The sequence below is a fragment of the Eumetopias jubatus genome, unplaced genomic scaffold, assembly GCF_037043125.1.
Source record: "Eumetopias jubatus isolate StellerSeaLion01/CBP00866 unplaced genomic scaffold, mEumJub1_p1.0 scaffold_1, whole genome shotgun sequence".
Taxonomy (NCBI): domain Eukaryota; kingdom Metazoa; phylum Chordata; class Mammalia; order Carnivora; family Otariidae; genus Eumetopias; species Eumetopias jubatus.
In genome coordinates, this window is record NW_028274807.1 from 102263800 (window position 1) to 102284671 (window position 20872).

At 37.1% G+C, this 20872-nt stretch overlaps 2 protein-coding genes across 3 annotated transcripts in view; one reads left to right on the forward strand and one right to left on the reverse strand.

The window, feature by feature from the left end:
- Positions 1-1556: 1556 nt before the first annotated feature.
- TRIM59 (tripartite motif containing 59) lies at positions 1557-14838 on the forward strand. 2 transcript variants are annotated; one of them, XM_028103110.2, is made up of 3 exons: positions 1557-1673; positions 2639-2716; positions 11735-14838. In XM_028103110.2, exon 3 carries the CDS (start codon positions 11738-11740, stop codon positions 12947-12949), a length of 1212 nt encoding a protein of 403 aa, XP_027958911.1. In that variant the 5' UTR covers positions 1557-1673; positions 2639-2716; positions 11735-11737; the 3' UTR covers positions 12950-14838. The 2 variants fall into 2 exon arrangements, with proteins under 2 accessions (XP_027958911.1, XP_027958913.1); XM_028103112.2 differs by having other exon boundaries at positions 2639-2712.
- SMC4 (structural maintenance of chromosomes 4) overlaps positions 14316-20872 on the reverse strand; it is a 40202-nt gene continuing 33645 nt past the window's right edge. The window contains exons 18-24 of the mRNA XM_028103113.2: positions 20565-20754; positions 19390-19534; positions 18910-19083; positions 18301-18483; positions 17926-18158; positions 16839-17022; positions 14316-16382 (exon numbers count right to left, since the gene is read on the reverse strand). Of these exons, the coding sequence (XP_027958914.2) occupies positions 16230-16382; positions 16839-17022; positions 17926-18158; positions 18301-18483; positions 18910-19083; positions 19390-19534; positions 20565-20754 (1262 nt within the window). The 3' untranslated portion in view covers positions 14316-16229. The remainder of the gene's footprint in view (positions 16383-16838; positions 17023-17925; positions 18159-18300; positions 18484-18909; positions 19084-19389; positions 19535-20564; positions 20755-20872) is intronic.

Sequence of the window (20872 nt, forward strand, 5' to 3'; positions counted from 1 at the left end):
ATCTACACTGACACATCATAATCACCCAAAATCCATAGTTAACATCACTGGTTCACTTTTTTTTTAAAAGAGAATAATTTTTATATAGATATGATGCATTTATTGCTATGGAAAGAGATCTATATTATTTTGACAGGAAATTAAAAATCTATCAGGATGAATCCAATATTTAAATAGGAAATATATATGCATAGTAAAGCTGAAATGGATCTATACCATCATGTAACAGTAGGAATCTTGGGATATTGCCAGAATCCATACATCATAAGCAAACTTTTCAGTAACTGAATTGGCGAAGATATCTGAAACTGACTAAGGACTCACTGATACTACCTTGTTTTTTTAATTATGTTTAATATTTTACTATAATTTACTGCATAAGAGCCTACTACCTGAAGGTACTGGCAATACACAGTATACCAAGGCTTATTTTTTTTTTTTTTTTTAAGATTTTCCTTATTTATTTGACAGAGAGAGACAGCGAGAGAGGGAACACAAGTAGGGGGGAGAAGCAGGCTTCCCGCGGAGCAGGGAGCCCGATGCGGGGCTCGATGCGGGGCTCGATCCCAGGGCCCTGGGATGATGACCTGAGCCGAAGACAGACGCTTAACGACTGAGCCACCCAGGCGCCCCCAAGGCTCAGTTTTATCTAGCACAGTGTTAAATGACTTTTCACTATAGTTAAGAGATGGAAGGTGTGGTAAGAGTCTTGAGATAGAGCTGGATAAAGTTTCTCAAGAAAAAAAGGTTAAAGGACTAGTGAACTGCATGTTTTCTGATTCTAGGGGCTTAAAGTGAAACGGCGAAGAGACTGAATCAGAAATCAGGAATACTGAGCAACAGTGGTCATCTCTAGGCGGTAATTTCATGAGGTTGGGAAAAGGAGGGAAGGAGATGGTCCTAAGAAGTCCTAAGGTCCCACTAGCTGTCACAGAGTTAAGTTCTCTTTAAGAGAACTGTAACTAATCAGAAGCCCCCTCCTCTACACTCAGCCAAGTACTCTGGTAGGTCCAGGTAGGGAAACTCGGGAGTCAGGGGAGGACGGAGCTTGCAGGCTGGGTGGCGTGTGCCGGTGGAGGTTTCCCGCTGCAGGGAACCTGTGAGGTAACAATGGGAGACGCTGCACTTTAAAGCCCAGAATGAGGACGTGCCAGATTGGCTCCGAGTAAAAAACAGTCCTATGAATCTTTCTTGTGGGGGTAGTCAGCCGCCGCCAGGCTCCACCTCTCCCGGGGCCGTGGACGACGTCCCACCTTCCCAGGAGGCGGCCCAGCCTAAGCCTGCGGCTTCCAGAGGCACCAGGACGCACTGAAGCGCCTCCTGCCGCGTGCTCCGCAGCTTCCGAGAGGCGGGCGGGCGCCTAGTGCGCAGGTGCGGGAAGCTGGCCCAGGGCTTCGAGCCAAACCTTCGCAATTACGCCCCCGCCTCCGCAGGGGCTCCCGGCCGTTTACTTTTGAACAGCGGTCGCGCGCTCTTTCCCATTGGCGGACGCTACGCAGTTGAATGTTGCTGCGCCTGCGTCGTGAGGCCTCGCGAGGCCCCGCCCCATCTGGGCACCTGAAATCCCTCAGGGCGGAGGAGGGCGGGGACGCCAAGCATCTCGGGGACGCGGAGTCTGGAGGCCGTAGAGCTGTTCTGGCCTGTTGGAGTAGGTTGGTCTCCAACTTCCCGCGGTGAGTCTAAGGAGCGTCTCTTCGGGTTCGAGAAGGCGTCTCTGGGTCTCTCTTTGCCTGTAAGCACAGGCTGCTGTACTGGGTATGTTTGGCGGAGAGTTCCAGGGGCTTGATGATGGAGAGGGTGGGCATGGGTCTTGCATTTATTCTCTCTCGTCCCAGAGGAGGAGGTTGCGGAACCTCGTTTTCCTCCGTCGGGTATGTACGGAGCTAAATTTCTGTGAGGGAGCAGGCCGTGTGTGGTGGGGAGGGTGAATGAGAAGAGCGGGGCTCCACAGACCTGGTCAGCCTCGCGTGGTTTCGGGCGGGGGGCGCCGGGGCGGTGGAAGTGCATTAGGAGGGAGGCTCGGGAAGATTTGTCCTAAACCTTGGAGAAAGGGAAGGGTACGGTTATGTTGAGGCCCTTCTTTGTGAGAGGTTCTCATGAGACTTAACACTGGGTGTAATTATGCCCATTTTACAGGTGTGAAACCTCAGTTCTGAGGAGCATTAGGAAAAACTGACTCGGGACGCCCCGACATTTAAATGGCAGAGCTGAGAGATGTTCAGACGTATTGATGGGAATAATCTAAATCAGTATTTATAATTGTAGGCAGACAAAATCTTTCCCTCCCATGGATGTTTCTTGTCTTCAGGTTACCTTTAAGAAGTCTAAAAGGCGCATGAATGTTTGCTCCGTCATCACCATTGTTGGCTAACATTTTCAAGTACTCGTAAGATACTTGACAATACAAAAGGTCCTTTGTGACAATATTTGGTCATGGGATTGTTGGGATTTTCAGTGTACAAGTGATAGCTCTCCTGCACCAACAACTGTTGATATTTGTCACTATTTTTATAAAACACAATGAGGCATAGGGGAGTAAACGTCAAAGAGTGAAATAACCATTCCTGTGATGTCATATTTAATACATTCCTTGAGAATTTAAATCTAAAATATTAAGATAAAATTATTTTAATTTTAGAATACGAATAAAAGAAACTGAAAAAGTTGGAGAAGATCAAGTATATTCAGTCACTAAGCCAGAAGATCAGCAAAGTAGGTAAGCCCTGAAAGATTAAGTGAATACAAAAGAAATCCTCGGTAAATTTTTTTGAGTATGTGATTTAAAGTGTAAGTTGAGATTTTTAAATCTTGTGAGAAAAGACATGTTGGTGTATAAAATTCAAGCCAGCTAGGAGGAGCATAAAGTGAAAACAGCTCCCTCATCTGACCTATACCTTAGTCACTTTTGTATACCCTTTCGGAAATTTTACGAGGATTTGTGTACATCTAAACACACAAATGGTATCGTTTTATACATACAGACCTGCAAGTTGCATTTATTACTTAAGTTATCTGGATACCTTTTTACTATGCATTTACATACTGATTTGCATTTTTTTGATGACTATGTAGCTATCCTTTGAAGTAAGGTACCATAATTTAGTCTGGCAAGGTGAAATTTTGATTTTAGGTAATGTTAGTTTTAACATTGCCTTTCAGCAAACATATTGCCGGATATATTTTCACTGAAAAGTACTGAGGAAAAGGCAATGAAAACTTGAATTTCTCATTTCAGTTCTTGGTTAAATCACATAAGTAGTTTCTTTTTTAGTTTGGGGAAATAGGTTGATGTCAAAATGCAAGAACAGTGCAAATGGGCAGAGTTAAAGTCATATCTGACCATAGGATTTTTTTTTTTAATTTGAAAGAGTTATGGTGACCCTTCAGTATTTTCGCATATTTATATGTGCAAAAGTATCTTTAAAATCTTGGCCTATGGGGCCTGGGTGGCTCAGTTGGTTGAGCGACTGCCTTCGGCTCAGGTCATGATCCTGGAGTACCGGGATTGAGTCCCGCATCGGACTCCCTGCTTGGCAGGGAGTCTGCTTCTCCCTCTGACCCTCCCCCCTCTCATGCTCGCTCGCTCTCTCTCTCTCTCTCTCTCTCTCATTCTCTCTCTCAAATAAATAAAATCTTTAAAAAAAATTAAAAAAAAAATCTTGGCCTATGTATATAGATGGCACAATTGTAGTATTTCTAAAGTAATCTTGAATTGCATAAAATGTGCTTTGTATCAGTTAGGGCGACAAAGATATGAGACCCAATCAGAATTTTCCCAGCCTTATAGCTGACTCACACTATAAGTTCTAGAGCAACTCACTTAACTCTATAATGTGGTAAACATAATTTTCTTCAGAGGTTGTAAAATGTAATGGATGTTTTGTTACTATTCATGTTTAGAGATGAAAGGCATTATTAGTGAATTAAAATTAAAATCATTTACACACTACTGTGTAATAGAATGGATAATGATATTTTTTTGGTACTGTTTAGTTCTCCATAATCTATTCTCAGTGCTGACCACCTATAATATGCTAGTTAGACATATGGAGGCTCTGTGCTCTCTCTCTCAAATAAATAAATAAAATCTTAAAAAGAAGGGAGTCACTAGGTCCAGTCTACACTCAAGGGAACAGGATTACAAAAGGACATGAGTACTAGAAGTGGAGGTCATTGGGGGCCATCTTGGAGGCTGCCTATCCCAGATAGCTAATGGCTTATTTATTTAAAGAGCTGACAGCTCTTGGGTCTATCAATACTAGGAATTTTGTTAATTCATTGTTTTCTTCATTTATTTTTATTATTTTTCTTCTGCCTTTCCTAGGTTGGTTTTCTTTTTTTTCTCGTTTTAAAGATTTTATTTATTTATTTGACAGAGACACAGCGAGAGAGGGAACACAAGCAGGGGGAGTGGGAGAGGGAGAAGCAGGCTTCCCGCTGAGCAGGGAGCCCGATGTGGGGCTCGAACCCAGGACCCCGGGATCATGACCTGAGCCGAAGGCAGACACTTAACCAGCTGAGCCACCCAGGTGCCCCTAACTCTTTTTCTTTAGATGAATCCTTTTTATATTCCTTTTGTTTGGTAATGGAAGTATATAGCTTCAGCTCTGCCCTATATAATTTTTTTTTAAACCCTATAGATTTTCCTAAGAGTATTTTTGTTTCACATGAATAAAGTACATCTTGGCTGGGTAGAGAATTCTTAGGTCATATCCTTTTCTGTCTAGACCCTGTGGACATTGCTATATGATCTTTCAGCATTCTTTGTTGCTTTGGAGATGTTCTGATTATGTACCACCATGTAACAAATATCTGAAGGCTTGGCTGGCTGCATGTTCATGATGACTTTTTCGCTCACATGTCTGGTACTTCATTGCTTCCCTACTTTTCCTCTCTTGCCAGCAGAGTAGTCTGGACTTTGTTTTACATAGTGATTCATGGCTCTGGGGCAATAACCTGCCAGGCTAATTAAGGGCTATACCAGAACGGTCATAGCATCCCTTGTACTTTATATCCTGTTGATCAGAGCAGTCACATAGCCTGCCCGGGTTTTTTGTGGGGAAGAGATTTCATCTTTTGATGGGGGAGTACCTCTGAAGCCACACTGTGGAGGAGCATATGTGGGAGATAATTGTTGTGGCCATTTTTGGAAATTATAATTTCCCAGAAGAGAATTCTGAGACCATTGTTCTTTCCTTTTTTAGATATCTTACTTTTTTGCCTAGATGCTTGTAGTATTGTCTGTCTAAAATTTTGTTTTTAATTAGATGTTAATAGTTGAAAATAAAATAGTATTTAGGTTAATAATGAAAAATAGTAGTCCCCTGCCCTCACTCCCCACTCCTGATTCCTGCTCTCCAGAAGCAACCACTTTCATTTAATGATCTGTTTCTAGATTTTTTTAAAAAATATTTTATTTATTAGAGAGAGAGACAGTGAGAGAAGGAACACAAGCAGGGGGAGTGGGGGAGGGAGAAGCCGGCTTCCCGCTGAGCAGGGAGCCTGATGCGGGGCAGGATCCCAGGACCCTGGGACCATGACCTGAGCCGAAGGCAGACGCTTAACGACAGCCACCCAGGCGCCCCTAAGATTTAGTTCTTAAGCACATTCCCTCCAGCCAATATAATTGTCGTTTTCTTAGTTTGGGCTGTTATAACAAAAATACCATGGACTAAGTGGCCTAAACAACAGATTTTTCACAGTTCTGGAGGCTGGGAAGTCCAAGATGAGGATGCCAGCATAGTTGGGTTCTGGTAAGAACACTCCCTTCCTGGGGTGCCTAATCACCTCCCAAAGGCTCTTCTTCCTAATACCATCACATTAATGGCTAGGATTTCAACATGAATTTTGGGGGGACACAGGCATTCAGTCCATAAGTCATATTTTTTGGTAAAATCAATATTTAATATTATGACTAATATGATAAATGAGCCATATATTTCCTCCCATTTCATGATTCTGTCACTTTTCCCAAACTTTAGTTTTGTCATCACCTCTCATTACGTTCAGACACTTGAAATATTGTCAGTTCCATTTCTTAAAGACCTTTTGGATTCCTTTTGGATCTGTTTTCTTTTCCCAGACTACTTGTTCTCTAGGCTTGCTGCACAGTTGTCCTGGATTTAATTTCACCATTAACCTGGTGAGAATTCTTGCTTTTCTTTTCCAAAAGTTATTTTCCTGGGTATAGAATTTTAGGTTGGAAGCCATTTTTTCCTGAGCACATTGAGGGCATTGCTTCACTGCCTTCTAGTTTCCAGTGTTGTTACATACATACAATGTAGCTAAATCCAAGACATTCATCCTAGAAAATATACATAGGTAAAGTTTTTGCTCCTTTTTTCCTTCTCAAAAGTCTGAGCTGGATGTAGAAAACTGCTGGTGCATAAAATTTCATACTAGTTTCTGGAAGGACTGGCTTCTAAGCATGAAAACTACCTTTATCTTCTGTTTCTCAGGCAATAACCAGAATCAGAAAGTTGCTGGCCTCACAGAGTTGTTTTCATCCAGGCTTGCTTCTGTTAACCAGTTTTGACTTGTCATAAATTTATTGCCTAAAATCTTTTTTTAATTTTAATTTTAATTATTTATTATTTATTTTTTAAAGAATTAGAGGCTCACACTGCTCCCTCAAGCAACCAGGGTGCAGTGTTTTCTTTTCTTTTTTTTTTTTTTAAAGATTTATTTATTTGAGAGAGAGAATGAGATAGCATGAGACAGGGGAGGGTCAGAGGGAGAAGCAGACTCCCTGCTGAGCAGGGAGCCCGATGCGGGACTCGATCCTGGGACTCCAGGATCATGACCTGAGCTGAAGGCAGTTGCTTAACCAACTGAGCCACCCAGGTGTCCCCCCCCCCTTTTTTTTAAGATTTTATTTATTCGAGAGAGAATGAGAGATAGCACGAGAGGGAAGAGGGTCAGAAGGAGAAGCAGACGCCCCGCTGAGCAGGGAGCCCGATGTGGGACTCCATCCCGGGACTCCAGGATCATGACCTGAGCCGAAGGCAGTCGCTCAATCAACTGAGCCACCCAGGTGCCCTAAAATCAGTTTTTAATAGCAAGAAGAGGGTCATCCGAGAGTAGGATTTTATTTCTGTGTCTTCAAGTTAACTACAAACTTCTAATTAAATTTTATTAAAAATGTTTACGTACTGTGAAAGTTAACTTTTGAGACCATATTTGCTTTCTATTTTATATGAGCTCAGGAGATGACATTTTCTTTCAGTATTGTTATGAATATCTTCATTGTAAACAAAGTTGAGCTTTGTGGGGTCCCTAAATGGGTCTCAGGGAAAAATGTTTTCTAGCCTTTTGTCAAATAAGACTTTAGAGGGAAAGGTTTGATTCTGTTTCAGGCCAATTTTGGCATTTAAACATTAAATAGCTCTAATATTAAATCTAAATTGAATATATGTCCACTGCTCAAATGTTATTTTTCCCCTGCAAAGTGCTGTTTTGTTTATTCCTTCATTATGCATTCTGACATCACTAAAATCCTCTGAGAAACATGTTTGTTTTTCATGGGTGGTTTTGTGTGATTATAGAGCTCTCTGTAGGTATAGTCTAATGTCATGAAATCTTCCCAGCATGCATTCTCTTGGACTTATCTGCAATGAATGTCATCTTCTGTACCGTTGCCCAATTGCTTAATTTCCCGGAATGTTTCACAGTTGAAGCTTAGGATCTGTGTGACACATCTTGACTCAAAAGGGTTCTGTATATTGTCAATCTGAATGGAATATTTTTTTGATAGACTCTCCTGTTACAGCTTTTCCTAAACAAAGAGATTTTGCTGTTTTTTAAAAAACAAGAAAGTAAGATGTGACATTAACATTGGTTTCTGAAGGAGTGTTTATTCAGCCAATGTTGAGTGAATCCCTACTATGTGTTTAGTGAATACATGTAGTGAATACCTATAAGTTCTGTGTTTAGACACAATTCCTGCCCTTATTGCAGCCTTACATCCTAATATATAGGAAAATGTTACAAAATTCTCTTAATAACTCCAATTAAATACCATAAATTGGCAGTACAGCATTCAGTGAGATTAATAAGAGACCTAATTTGGGGAGGAGGCAGGGCCCAATTTGAGACTTGATTAAGAGTTTGATTTTAAAAATGTGAAGGAGCATAGAGCCAAAAAGTCTAGAGAGGTTTTTAACAGTTAATAAAAGTACACAGTTATTTGTAGATGTCTTCTCAAATTTCTCATCTTAAAAGTTAGTTTTATAGAGGATGATTTGGTAACCTTTATATTTTACATGAATGGGACTTGGGTTTTTTGTTTTGTTCTTTAAGGTTCCCTAAATGGTGGTGTAACTTGCTTTTTCTCTATCAGAGAGCTAAGTAATTCCTGGAGATTGTGGCTTGAATTTGAGGATAGGTACAAACTAAGACTGTAAGACGAGGCAGGGTACAAAACTCTCAGGCTTTTGTTGTTGGAAATGTCAAAACTACCTTGCCAAGAGGTCAAGTTACTATTGCTCGGTTTCTTTCATTAAGGAAAGAGGGCTAATGATGTTCTTCACCACTAACGCTCTACTGGTCAGTAATTCATAGTTAACCCCAATCAACATTTCATCTTTAAAACTGATTTTTATTGGAAGGACTAATTAAAAAATGTTTTTCCCTTCCAAATCTGCAAATTAGGATTATTATTTTGGAATATTAAATTACGCTGATCCTGGACTTTAAGCATACTAGTATTTCAACTGAAGAAGCTAAGAAATTTATAGTAACTGTTACTAGAGAAATTTAATACCTTGCCTTAGGAACTGTGGTTGAGCCAACTGGGAACATGAATTCTTTTGAATTAAAGAATATAGTTTTGCTAATCCCAATTTGTTATTTAGTAGGAATGTTTAATCTTGCCTATTTTTGCATAATTAAAAAAATCCACGGGACACCTGGGTAGCTCAGTCGGTTAAGTGTTTGCCTTCGGGTCAGGTCATGATCCCGGGGTCCTGGGATCGAGTCCCGTATTGGGCTCCTTGCTCAGCGGGGAGCCTGCTTCTCCCACTGCCTGCCACTCCCCCTGCTTGTGCTTGCTCATGCTCTCTCTCTCTGGCAAATAAATAAAATCTTAAAAAAAAAATCCCAAGTTATTTTTGAGTATAAATGATGCACATTACATTAGTTTCATGTGTACAACAGTTTCAGTAACTCTATATTCATTATGGTATGCTCACACAATCATAGCTACTGTGTCACTATACAGAGCTATTAAAATACTGTATTCTAAGTGTTGTACCTTTCATCTTCATGACTTATCCCATAACTGGAAGCCCGAACCTTCCTATCCCCTTCACCCATTTCAGCATCCCCACTCACCCCCCACCCCACAACCACTTTTGTTCCTGTATTTTATGGATCTGTTTTGGTGTTTTTGTTTGCTCATTTATTTTTTTTAAAGATTTAATTTATTTTAGAATGAGAGGGAGCACTAGCAGGGGGGAGGGGCAGAGGAAGAGGGAGAGAGAGAATCTTAAGCAGACTCTGTGCTAAGCAAGGAGCCCGATGCGGGACTTGATCCCATGACCCTGAGATCATGACCTGAGTTGAAACCAAGAGCAGGACACTCACCAACTGAGCCATCCAGGTGCCTCTGCTCATTTGTTTAGATTCCGCATATAAGTGAAATCACATGGTATTAGTCTTTCTGTTATTTTGCTTAGCATAATACCCTCCAGGTCCATCCATGTTATTGCAGATGATAAGATCTCATTTTTCTATGGCTGATTATTATTCCATTGTTTCTATATATCATACACACACACACACACATATATATACATATGCACATATATGTACACACACACATACCTATATATGCATACATACACACCAGATCTCATCTGTTCATTTATGATGGACACTTTTACTGCCTCCGTATCTTGGCTATTGCAAATAACGCTGCAGTGAACATGGGGTGCATACATCTTTTGGATTTAGTGTTATTATCGTTGGATAAATATCTAGTAGTGGAATTACTGGGTTGAATGGTATTTCTATTTTTAGTTTTTTGAGGAACCTCCATACTGTTTTCCAGTGATTGCACCAATTTACACTCCAACAGTGCAGGATTCCGTTTTTTCCACATCCTTGCCAACACTTATTTTTGTCTGATACTAGCCATTCTGACAAACCCAAGGTGGTGTCTCGTGGTTTTGATGTGCATTTCCCTGATGATCAGTGATGTTGAGCATTGTGTTGTGTCTGTTGGCCATCTGTGTGTGTGTTGGCCATCTGTATGTCTTTGGAAAACTGTTTATTCAGGCCCTCTGCCCATTTTTTAATTGGATTGTTTTTGGTGTTGGGTTGTACAAGTTCCTCATATATTTTGGATATTAACCCCTTATCAGATAGGTATCATTTGCAAATAACGTCCCATTGCCTTTTCATTTGCTGGGCAGAAACTTTTAATTTTGGTGTAGTTCCAATTTATTTTTGCTTGTTTCCCTGGCTTAAGGAGACATATTTAGAAAAATGTTTGCCAAGACCAGCGTCCCCATAGATTATTTTCTATGTTTTACTTATGGAGTTTTCAGGTTTTATATTTTGGTATTTTAATCCACTTTATTTTTTTATATGGTATAAAGAAAGTGGTCCAGTTTGTCTTTAGCATAGAGCTGTTCAGTTTTCCCAGCATCATTAAAGTGATTATCTTTTCCTCATTGTATATTCTTGTTTCCATTGTCAGAGATTGCCCATGTAAGTGTGAGTTTATTTCTGGGTTATCCCGTTCATTGATCTTTGTCTGTTTTTGTACCAGTACCATACTGTTTTGACTACTCCAGCTTTGTAGTATAGTTTGAAATATGGGATTGTGGTACCTCCCACTTTGTTGTTCTTTAACAAGATTGCTTTGGCTATTCAGGGTCTTTTGTGGTTCCATACAAATTTTAGGCTTATTCTAGTTCTATGAAAAATACTATTGGTATTCTGATAGAGATTACACTGAATCTGTAGATTGCTTTAGGTAGTATAGACATTTTGACAGTGTTCTTCCAGTCCAGAGTATGGCATATTTTTCAACCTGTTTATGTTGTCTTCAGTTTCTTCCATCAGTGTTGAGTAGTTTTCAGAGTACATGTCTTTCACCTTCTTGATTTATTCCTAGGTATTTTATTCTGGTAAATGTGGTTAATTTCTTCCTGCTACTGTTAAGTGTATAGAAATGCAACAGATTAATTTTGTATACTGCAACTTTACTGAATCTTCATTTATTCTAAGTTTTTTGGTGATCTGTAGGGTTTTCTATATAAAGTGTCCTGTCATTTGCAAATAATGGCAGTTTTACTTTTTTTTTTTTAACCAACGTAGATGCCTTTTCTTTTGTCTGCTATGGCTAGGACTTCCAGTTCGTGTGCAGTTTAGATTTTAGCACTTAGAATGTAAAAATTGCACAGATTATCATTAAGTAGACTTCAACAGAACACTGAATTTTACTTTTGCATAGAAGCAAACTTAAATAACTTTAATTTGAAGTATTTACTACAGATTAGAATTGTTTAGCATGATTTTTGTCCCAAAGTAAGCTCTTAAAAATGATGTCTATATATTAGGAATTGTATTACTTAGAAAGCTGCTTTTAAAAATCTTAAACATCTTAATTATCTTTTAAATGACAAGCACAGTATATTAATAGTTTTGAGGTTAACACCTAAAACTTTATATGGTACATACAAGTGTCTCTGTTACATGGAGGCTTAAAATACTTTTCTTCTCTTGACAGGAAATGCACAATTTTGAGGACGAGTTAACATGTCCCATTTGTTACAGTATTTTTGAAGATCCTCGTGTACTACCGTGCTCTCATACATTTTGTAGAAATTGTTTGGAAAACGTTCTTCAGGCATCTGGGAACTTTTATATATGGAGACCTTTACGAATTCCACTCAAATGCCCTAACTGCAGAAGTATTATTGAAATTGCTCCAACTGGTATTGAATCTTTACCTGTTAATTTTGCATTAAGGGCTATTATTGAAAAGTACCAGCAAGAAGACCATCCAGATATTGTCACCTGTCCTGAACATTACAGACAACCATTAAATGTTTACTGTCTCCTAGATAAAAAACTAGTTTGTGGTCATTGCCTTACCATAGGTCAACATCATGGCCATCCCATAGATGATCTTCAAAGTGCTTATCTGAAAGAAAAGGACACGCCTCAAAAACTGCTTGAACAGTTAACTGACACACACTGGACAGATCTTACTTGTCTTATTGAAAAGCTGGAAGAACAGAAATCTCATTCAGAAAAAATGGTCCAAAGTGATAAGGAAGTTGTTCTACAGTATTTTAAGGAGCTTAGTGATACATTAGAACAGAAAAAAAAAGTTTTCCTAGCTGCTCTCTGTGATGTTAGCAATCTGATTAATCAGGAATATACTCCACAAATTGAAAGAATGAAAGAAATAAGAGAGCAGCAATTTGAATTAATGACACTGACATCATCTTTACAGGAAGAGTCTCCACTTAAATTTCTTGAAAAAGTTGATGATATCCGCCAACACGTGCAGATTTTGAAACAAAGACCACTTCCTGAGGTTCAACCTGTTGAAATTTATCCTCGAGTAAGCCAAATATTGAAAGAAGATTGGAGCAGAACAGAAATTGGACAAATTAAGAAACTTCTCATTCCTGAAATGAAAATTTCTTCAAAGAGGATGCCATGTTCCTGGCCTGATAAAGATGAAAAAGAAGTTGAATTTTTTAAGATTTTAAACATTGTTATAGTTACTTTAATTTCAGTGATACTGATGTTGATCCTCTTTTTTAACCAACACATAATAACCTTTTTAAATGAAATCACTTCAATATGTTTTTCTGAAGTCTCTCTATCTGTTTATCAAAGTTTGTCTAACAATCTGCATGATTTAAAGACTATGCTATGTCACACTTTACATTTATTGAAGGAATTCATGTGGAAAATAGTTTCTCGTTGAAAATTCCAATCTGAATTGTTTAAATAGGCATTCTGTACAGCAGACTAAACCATTGCTAAAGGGAGAAATAGGGTAGGATGGATAAAAATAGCCAACTGAACTATCAGAGTTACAACAAATATATAGAAATATGTTAAACCATCCATGCTTCTTACATGATGGAAGTATGTCAGTTAGAAATGATACGTAAGTTGTCCAAACCAGTGTCTAGTTCACTTGATTTAATACATTATCCCATTTACTTTATCGCTGTGGCATTGAAACATTCCTGTACCAATACTATCTTTTAGCATTTTTTTTTTTTTTGTCTTTTAGCATTCTATTACTGCGGTGGTTAGTGTTGCAGTTTTTTATGTATAGTTTTTAGATTAAAAGATGGCAAAATCCTGAGTGTATAGGCCTTTATTTTGATGTGGCTTGAAAGCCTTTGGCCAAATAAGGATGGTGAGTAGAGGTTTTAAATTCAAGTAGCAAAGTCTAAAAGTGATAAGGGATTGCTTACATTAAGGATATTTTTGATCAAACATACCTGACGCATTTATACATTTTAAGAGCCCTAAAATGTTTATCAACATTCATTCCTGACAAAGCTATTGCTTTTGGAAATATTTTGTTAGGGAACAGTGACCTTTTCAAATAATGGTCTTATTTTATTCTGTGGTTTGCGTAAGTTTGACTTTTTGGTTAGTGCTTTTAGTTTTGCCAGTCAAATCGGGTCTTGGATTAAAAATTCAAAACATTTTACCAGCATAGTATATTGATATATTCCATCATTTGATTTAGGTGGCATCATGTTAACTCTTATTTGTCTCAAAAATGGGCTTTTCTGCCATTTGCTTAGGTTATTATCAAAGTACCAATAATTTAACTTTATTGAATTTTGCTTAAATGGGAGCCTGTGTAGCTCTTAAGTCAAATCCCTTTGATTAGTTTCCTTATTGTTAATAGGGACTGGAATTGTGGTGCTTGTGGTAGGACTTTTGGCCCTTTTGTCCATGGAAACTAAGTAAAAGGTCATTTGTTTTCCAGAATTCCAAATTGGCTGTTGCTCTTAGATCCATTCCCTAGGAACCCTATCTAGTTCAGAGACTTTTCAGGTCATTTTAGGGAATGCTCCTGGTTCGATACTACATATAAATTATAATTAATTAATATGGCTGTAGTTCTAAAATGCTCCTAAAGGCTTATCTGCTGAGAATATCTTACCACAAAGATGGCTGGCTGTATCAAGTCAAATATATGACCAGAATCAGAATATATATCTAGCACAGTTAACAATCGTGTGGGCAAAGAACATTTGGAGGGTATTAATAGAGGTGGTGGGGGGAGCTAAATAATTAAGGTATTGAAATATAAATACAACATATTAACTTTAGACTTAAGTTTATTAGTTACAATACAAAAATGCCACATACTTTTTGAATACGTATATGAGTAAGCACTGAAATTTGTTAGCTATTTGTGTCAAGCTCTTAACGTCACATTTCTGAAGTAGGTATTAACTTCTTTCTGTAGATAAGGAAACAGAACGGAAAGTGATTTGCCCAAGGCCGTACAGCCAGCATATGGGAGACAATGTCTTTTCAGAGTTCCTGCTGTCATGCTACCAAAACTTTAAGCCAAGATTTTTATTCAATTAGGACTAATTTATGTCTAAGAATCATTTACAGATAAAAATTGGAACATATACACACATTCTAGGTTTGACATTACTATTTTATAAGTTGCCAGTTCTTAGACAAAACTGAATTTTATGTAGTGTGCATGAATATAGTCAAGAATACAAATAACCAATTCTTAATACATGCTGTTCTGTTTTGTAATTCTTACCTGGAGGATGAAACTGTAAAGTTTAAGATATATAATCCTGAAATATTTTTAAGTTTTATGTATAACAAAATATATTTTAATAAACTTATTTTGCTATTTTATTTGCATTGAGTGGCTTAATAAGGCGCTCAAACTCGAGTGGTAGCTTTGGGGAATTTTCATAGGGATTATGGGAATCATCTACCTTAAATCTTTAAGACTTATGTCATAGAGCTTTAGTACAGGAGAGTATTAAGTTCCATTAATCACTGCTTTCACCAATGAAAAAGCACTTGATTATAGTTTTATTTTTCCCTTATATCTTGATTCAAAACGACCATATTTGAGTTTCAGATTTTGCTTTAAGTCCATGCTAATGTATTTACATATTTAATGACTGTTATGATATAAACCATCTTTGTTGGATCTTTTTAGTACCTAAACAATGGTTGCTGAATATTGAGCTAATAACTCATTCCTTAGAATCAGTATCTAGAAATCAAATAGCTAGGGCAAAAACTTGATTTAATACCAAAATTCCTCTTGAACCCAAGTGTGGTTGCCAACTTCAGTTACACGGTAACACTGAGCTAATGCAGTGCAGAAAAGAGTGTCCTGGCAAATGGATAGGCAAATACTCCATCTTAATTTCCATTTATACTAAGGAAGTTAACCCCTACATACTTCATTTTTTATGAAGCAATTAACTGATGAGTATCTTATATGTTCAGATATTGTCTGCTGGTCCTCTTGCAAGTTTAAAACACACTGAGTTAGAAAAGCATATAAAATATTTAAATTTTCATCTTGCAGAATTCAGAACTGTTTAAAAAAGTGTTCCCATTGTTTGGGTAATAAATAGTGACTGTCTAAACTATTAAATTATAGTAAATAGAATACCTTAAGAATTCAATAGTAGTTGGCAGGTTTTTCCATTGTAGATTAGAGATCCATGATGGTATGCTGCATCTTGATTAACATGATATAATTTAGAACTTACGGTTCATGAACTAACACATTTTTAACTTTGTTGGTAACAACTTGGGACTAAGGGCAAATCACCTGACCCTCCCAGGTATCTTATTTTCTCCATAGCCTGCTGCTTACAAAATTGTCAGATTCTTAGTCTCCTAGAAGCAGGTATGAGTATTTTTTAAAAGATTTTATTTGAGAGAGTACACGAACAAGCAAGGGAAGAGGCAGAGGGAGGGAGCCTGAAAAGGGGCTCGATCCCAGCACCCTGGGATCATGACCCGAGTCAAAGGCAGATACTTAACCAACTAAGCCACCCAGGTGCCCCTAGAATATATTAGACTTTATAACATGTCTCCTAATAGCATAAAATAGAAGCCAGTTAGTTATATGATTCAGTTTAGGAATATGTATTTTACATAATTTATAATTCTTTACAAATAGAAAATCATAATACAATATGCTGATTCAATTTAAGGAATCCTGGTTATAAACAAATTCAACAAAGTCCTTTAGATGCGATTTGTTTTGGGTTTACGGCAACACTTTTTGTTATATTATATGTCTTGTATATTCCAATAAGTCTGTCTGAAATCTCAAACATATTATTTCGAAGTGAAATTATTATGAACTGGGCATTTTTTGTTTGTTCCTAAAGAGAAAGAAAAAATAGAAGTATTAATAACAAATCATAATAAACATCTAAACTTCCCTGAAATGTTCTTTCTGGGCAATAAATTCAATGTTACTTTGATTAAGATGAACAGGAATGATAGCATGGGTAATTCATGACACAGTATTTGAGTTTGAGAGGAATATGGGTATTTTTGGAAGCATGGTTGCCTAGAAGTCTTCTAGTGGGAAAGAAATCTAAGGAGACCGGAGATTCTAGTTGTGTTTCTGCTACTAATTTACATTATCAGTTTATATTTTAACTTGTCCAAATTGGAAATATTTAGTTCAAATAAAGGACTTGGTCTCTCTGGTACCATATAGGACATGGTACTAAGAGTACAGGGGAAAAGCTCAAAGGTAAGAAATAAGTCAATGAATTCCATGTGTATCATTATAAAATTCTCAGAATGAAAACCTCTAAATGATTACTTACATATATATAAAATGCAACAATGGACACATTTTTAAAATCAAGGGCTGCATCAATCTCATCCATGAAGTACAGAGGAGTAGGTTTGTAGTGGTGAAGAGCAAATACTAAAGCCAAAGAACTAAGTGTTTTCTCTCCTCCTGAAAGATTGAAGATCTTCTTCCAACTTTTCTTAGGTGGTCGAACACTGAATTAAAAGAAAATCTCTTCTTAGATTACTTGCAAAGTTAAAGACTTCATGATTTGTTTTCCATAACTGGCTTCTACCATCTTCTTTGGGGATCTCTAATTTGCTTTTCACAGATCTAAACTTTTTTGGGGTTATTTTATAAAAATGTTATTGGAGAATGAACACCTACCAAAATTTTAAGATTTAAACAGTAAGCCAGTGAACGCTTCTTGCTATTCTTCTGTTTCCAGTGCATTTTTTTTCCTTTGCAATTTTAAAATCCTAATGTTAAACTGAAATGGCTCAAAAATTTAAAAAGATGAACTAGACAAATATTGTGTAAAATTATTTGCTGCTTGCCCAGAATTTTATTTTTTTAAAGAAGATTTTATTTATTTGAGCGAGAATGAGGGGGGGGGAGGGTCAGAGGGAGAAGCAGAGTCCCTGCTGAGCAGGGAGCTGGATGCGGGACTCAATCCCGGGACTCCAGGATCATGACCTGAGCCGAAGGCAGTTGCTTAACCAACTGAGCCACCCAGGCGCCCGCTGCTTGCCCAGAATTTATGCTGTAAACTGCCAATATGTAAACAAATTATTATTTACCATCAAATAAAACAAGCTGGAGAGCTAACCTTCATATCCCACCCTTAAAAAATGACAATTTGGAGATTATGTAGAGATATGTAACAAGAGAATCTAAAACTCAGTATAGGGGCGCCTGGGTGGCTCAGTAGTTGAGCGTCTGCCTTCAGCTCAGGTCATGATCCCAGGGTCCCAGGATCGAGCCCCGCATCGGGCTCCCTGCTCCGTGGGAAGCCTGCTTCTCCCTCTCCCACTCCCCCTGCTTATGTTCCCTCTCTCGCTGTGTCAAATAAATAAAATCTTAAAAAAAAAAAACCAAAACTCAGTATAATTACAAACCTGAACATGATTCCTTCAGAGAAAGGATCCAAGCTGTCTACAAGCTCCAGTTCAGCATCACCTCCCAAAGTTAGCATTTGGTAATTTTCCTTTAATTTATTTGTTATTATATAAAAACCTGCCATGAATTCATTAAGCCTTTGTTTCCGAAGATCTTCATATGCCTGTCTAAACTGATCTCTTTCATAAGTAATTTTGTCTAATTCTGCTACCCGCTGTAAATATAATTCTTCCTATGGAAAAAAAATATGAGAAAAACATCTATTCAGTTACTCTTGAGATGAGAGTTAAAACTGCTAATTATATAAATTAAAATTCACAATTGAGGCTAAGGACTAAAAATTTCAGACTAAGTCATTAACAGTTTATTCATACCTTCTTTTTATACTCTGCAATGGCACCAAGGTTTGGTTTCATTTCATGACACTGGGCTTCTAAAAGTGCAATTTGATTTGTTATAGAATCTGGGTTCTTGATTGCTTCAAGATCCTCTGGGCTTAAAACTGCAATCTCTTCAAGAGGACTATCTTCTATGGGGTGCAATGATATTTTTGAAATCTAAAAGTTCAATTAAGATGAGCGTTAGGGAAGGCACAGAACTATAATTCATTGTTTAAAAAAAAAAATCACAATATGACAAATTACCTATCTACTAAAACAATATATACTAAGGAATTGTGGCTAATTTCTGTAGCATTTATTTTTCAAAGGACATCAAGAAAAATAATTGTAGTGTTCCAAAGTGTTCATGTAGCCTTTTGTTAAATCTCTGAATCAGCCCTGGGGTGAAAATGAACCATTACCCAGAATTGTCTATATATATAAGTTACTATATATTGTTCATTATGTATTCTATAATCCTGAGAAATGATTATCTCTGGGAATTAAGAATCACAACATCTCAAAAATACAAAATAGAAACAAGAAACACAACTTTTTCGTAAAGGATATTTTAAAGTGACATTTAAAGGGTAACCATCTTACCTCTTTTTGCCAATATTTTATTTTAGAATTATGTTCAGCCATGTGACCATCTATTTGTTCAAGTTTCAACTTAATACTAAGTGCATCTTTTTGAAGAGCATGTTCATTTTCTTGAATTGTTTTTAGTTCTTGAAGTAGATTACGATGTTCTTTTTGGATCTCTGGTAAGGACTCCTAAAAACCAAGAACTACTACTATAGATAAGACCTTCCCAAATGGAAAGAACAGGTATTTTTACATTACAGAGATGAAGAAATTAGCAATCGCTCCCTATGCCCCTTCCATTTTAAAAGTTTACTTTTGGAAAAGTTACAGTACTCATATTTTTATTCTACAAATAAATGTTAACTATAGCTATAAAAATTTTAAGCTATTGGGTACTTACTAAGCTATTGAGTTTTAAGCTTTTGAGTACTGATGTCATATATCCAAATCCTTGAATTGCTCCAAATACCATTCACTCCCATCTCCAAGTCTTACCTCTGCAGCATTTGTGTTCTTTACGACCTCTGCTGCTTTGTCCTCAAGACTTTTTAGTTCTGCTGTTAAATCATCTACTTCTTTCTCAGTGTCTTTTATTTCTTTTTCTGTGCGAAAGACTGAGTCTTGTGCTTTTTTAAGATTTCTAAACAAGCAAAATGATACATTAAAAATGTGCTAACATGGGATTTGTTATCCTGCTTATGAAAGTTTACCAAAAAACTTCATGACATTAATGAGAGATTTTACTATCACAATTTAAAATTTATGATTTACTAAATAAACCATCCTTGAAATGGTTTTTATGTTATACATACACTTCTGGGATGTTGTATATTTTATTAAACTCTGAGTATAAATTAATGAAACTTAGACCATAAAGCAAAGTTGTCCATTTTATTATTATAGTCTTGTCATTTTCTTATCTGATTGGAGATTCTTAAATCTCTACACCCATGAAGCTATACCTTCAAATAAGTAATACCTCCCAGTTAGGGCAACACGTGTTTCCCAGGGAGGGGAAAAATGACCGTTTTTTCCCTTAATAAAATTTACTTCTACTTTGACCAGTGTGTTTAGGCAGACTTCTGCTCCTAACAAACAAATGGCTTATTAGTGCTTTATCTACGTTTGAGCCAGACACTAGAGTAACTTAACTAGATAAAATTATAACAAATTAACAAGATAAAAGTTACTTACATTTTAACGTTTTATATACGTATTTAGCTTTAATTATCTAGAAACACCAATACTCTAAAAATTTAAGAACAAGACCTATGAATGGTTAAGACAATGGAATAATCCAATTAACTAAAAACTAAGTTACCAAGACAATTTTGCCTCTTATTCTCCTAGATCTAGATCTACTTAAATAACCATCTAACTACCCTAAGCCAGAGAAATAAAACAGATTTTTATGTGCATACAAGTGGGTAGTTACAGAACTATACTTTGCCAAGGCATACCTGTTTACCACTTAAAACATACACACACACAAAAATGGTCACCAAAAATAAATGTTTATAGGTGTCCCTTTACTTAAAGTCCTATTAGATAAAAACATGTCAGATAGGCTTAATTAAGTAACAGGAGAAATGTTTAAAGGACACTAAATTTAAGTATAAACCCCTTTTCCAACATGGAGGCAACAGCTTAGGGTAGCAGACATACTCTACCTGTCAGCAGTCTTGATTGCTACTTGGGCTTTAGTAATAGCAGAAGCACATTCATCTAATTGCTTATTTATTTTATCAAGTTTGTCTTGTTGGGCCTTGAGTTTATGGTTATTGATTTCTACGATGATATTGTGTAATCTTTTAACCTCAGCTTCTACTTTTCCAGCTCTCTCAGCCACACTGTCATATTCTGAAATAAAAAAAAGAACTCAGTTTGTGTTTCTAGGTTCACAATCACTTACTAGTAAATTTCTTCAGTCATAGGACTTAACCTGATGTGTGCAAAACAAATTTTAGACATATAGGGA

Excerpts from the sequence above, each read along its gene's own strand:
- TRIM59 (XM_028103110.2), top strand. The coding sequence starts at position 11,738 with ATGCACAATTTTGAGGACGAGTTAACATGTCCCATTTGTTACAGTATT.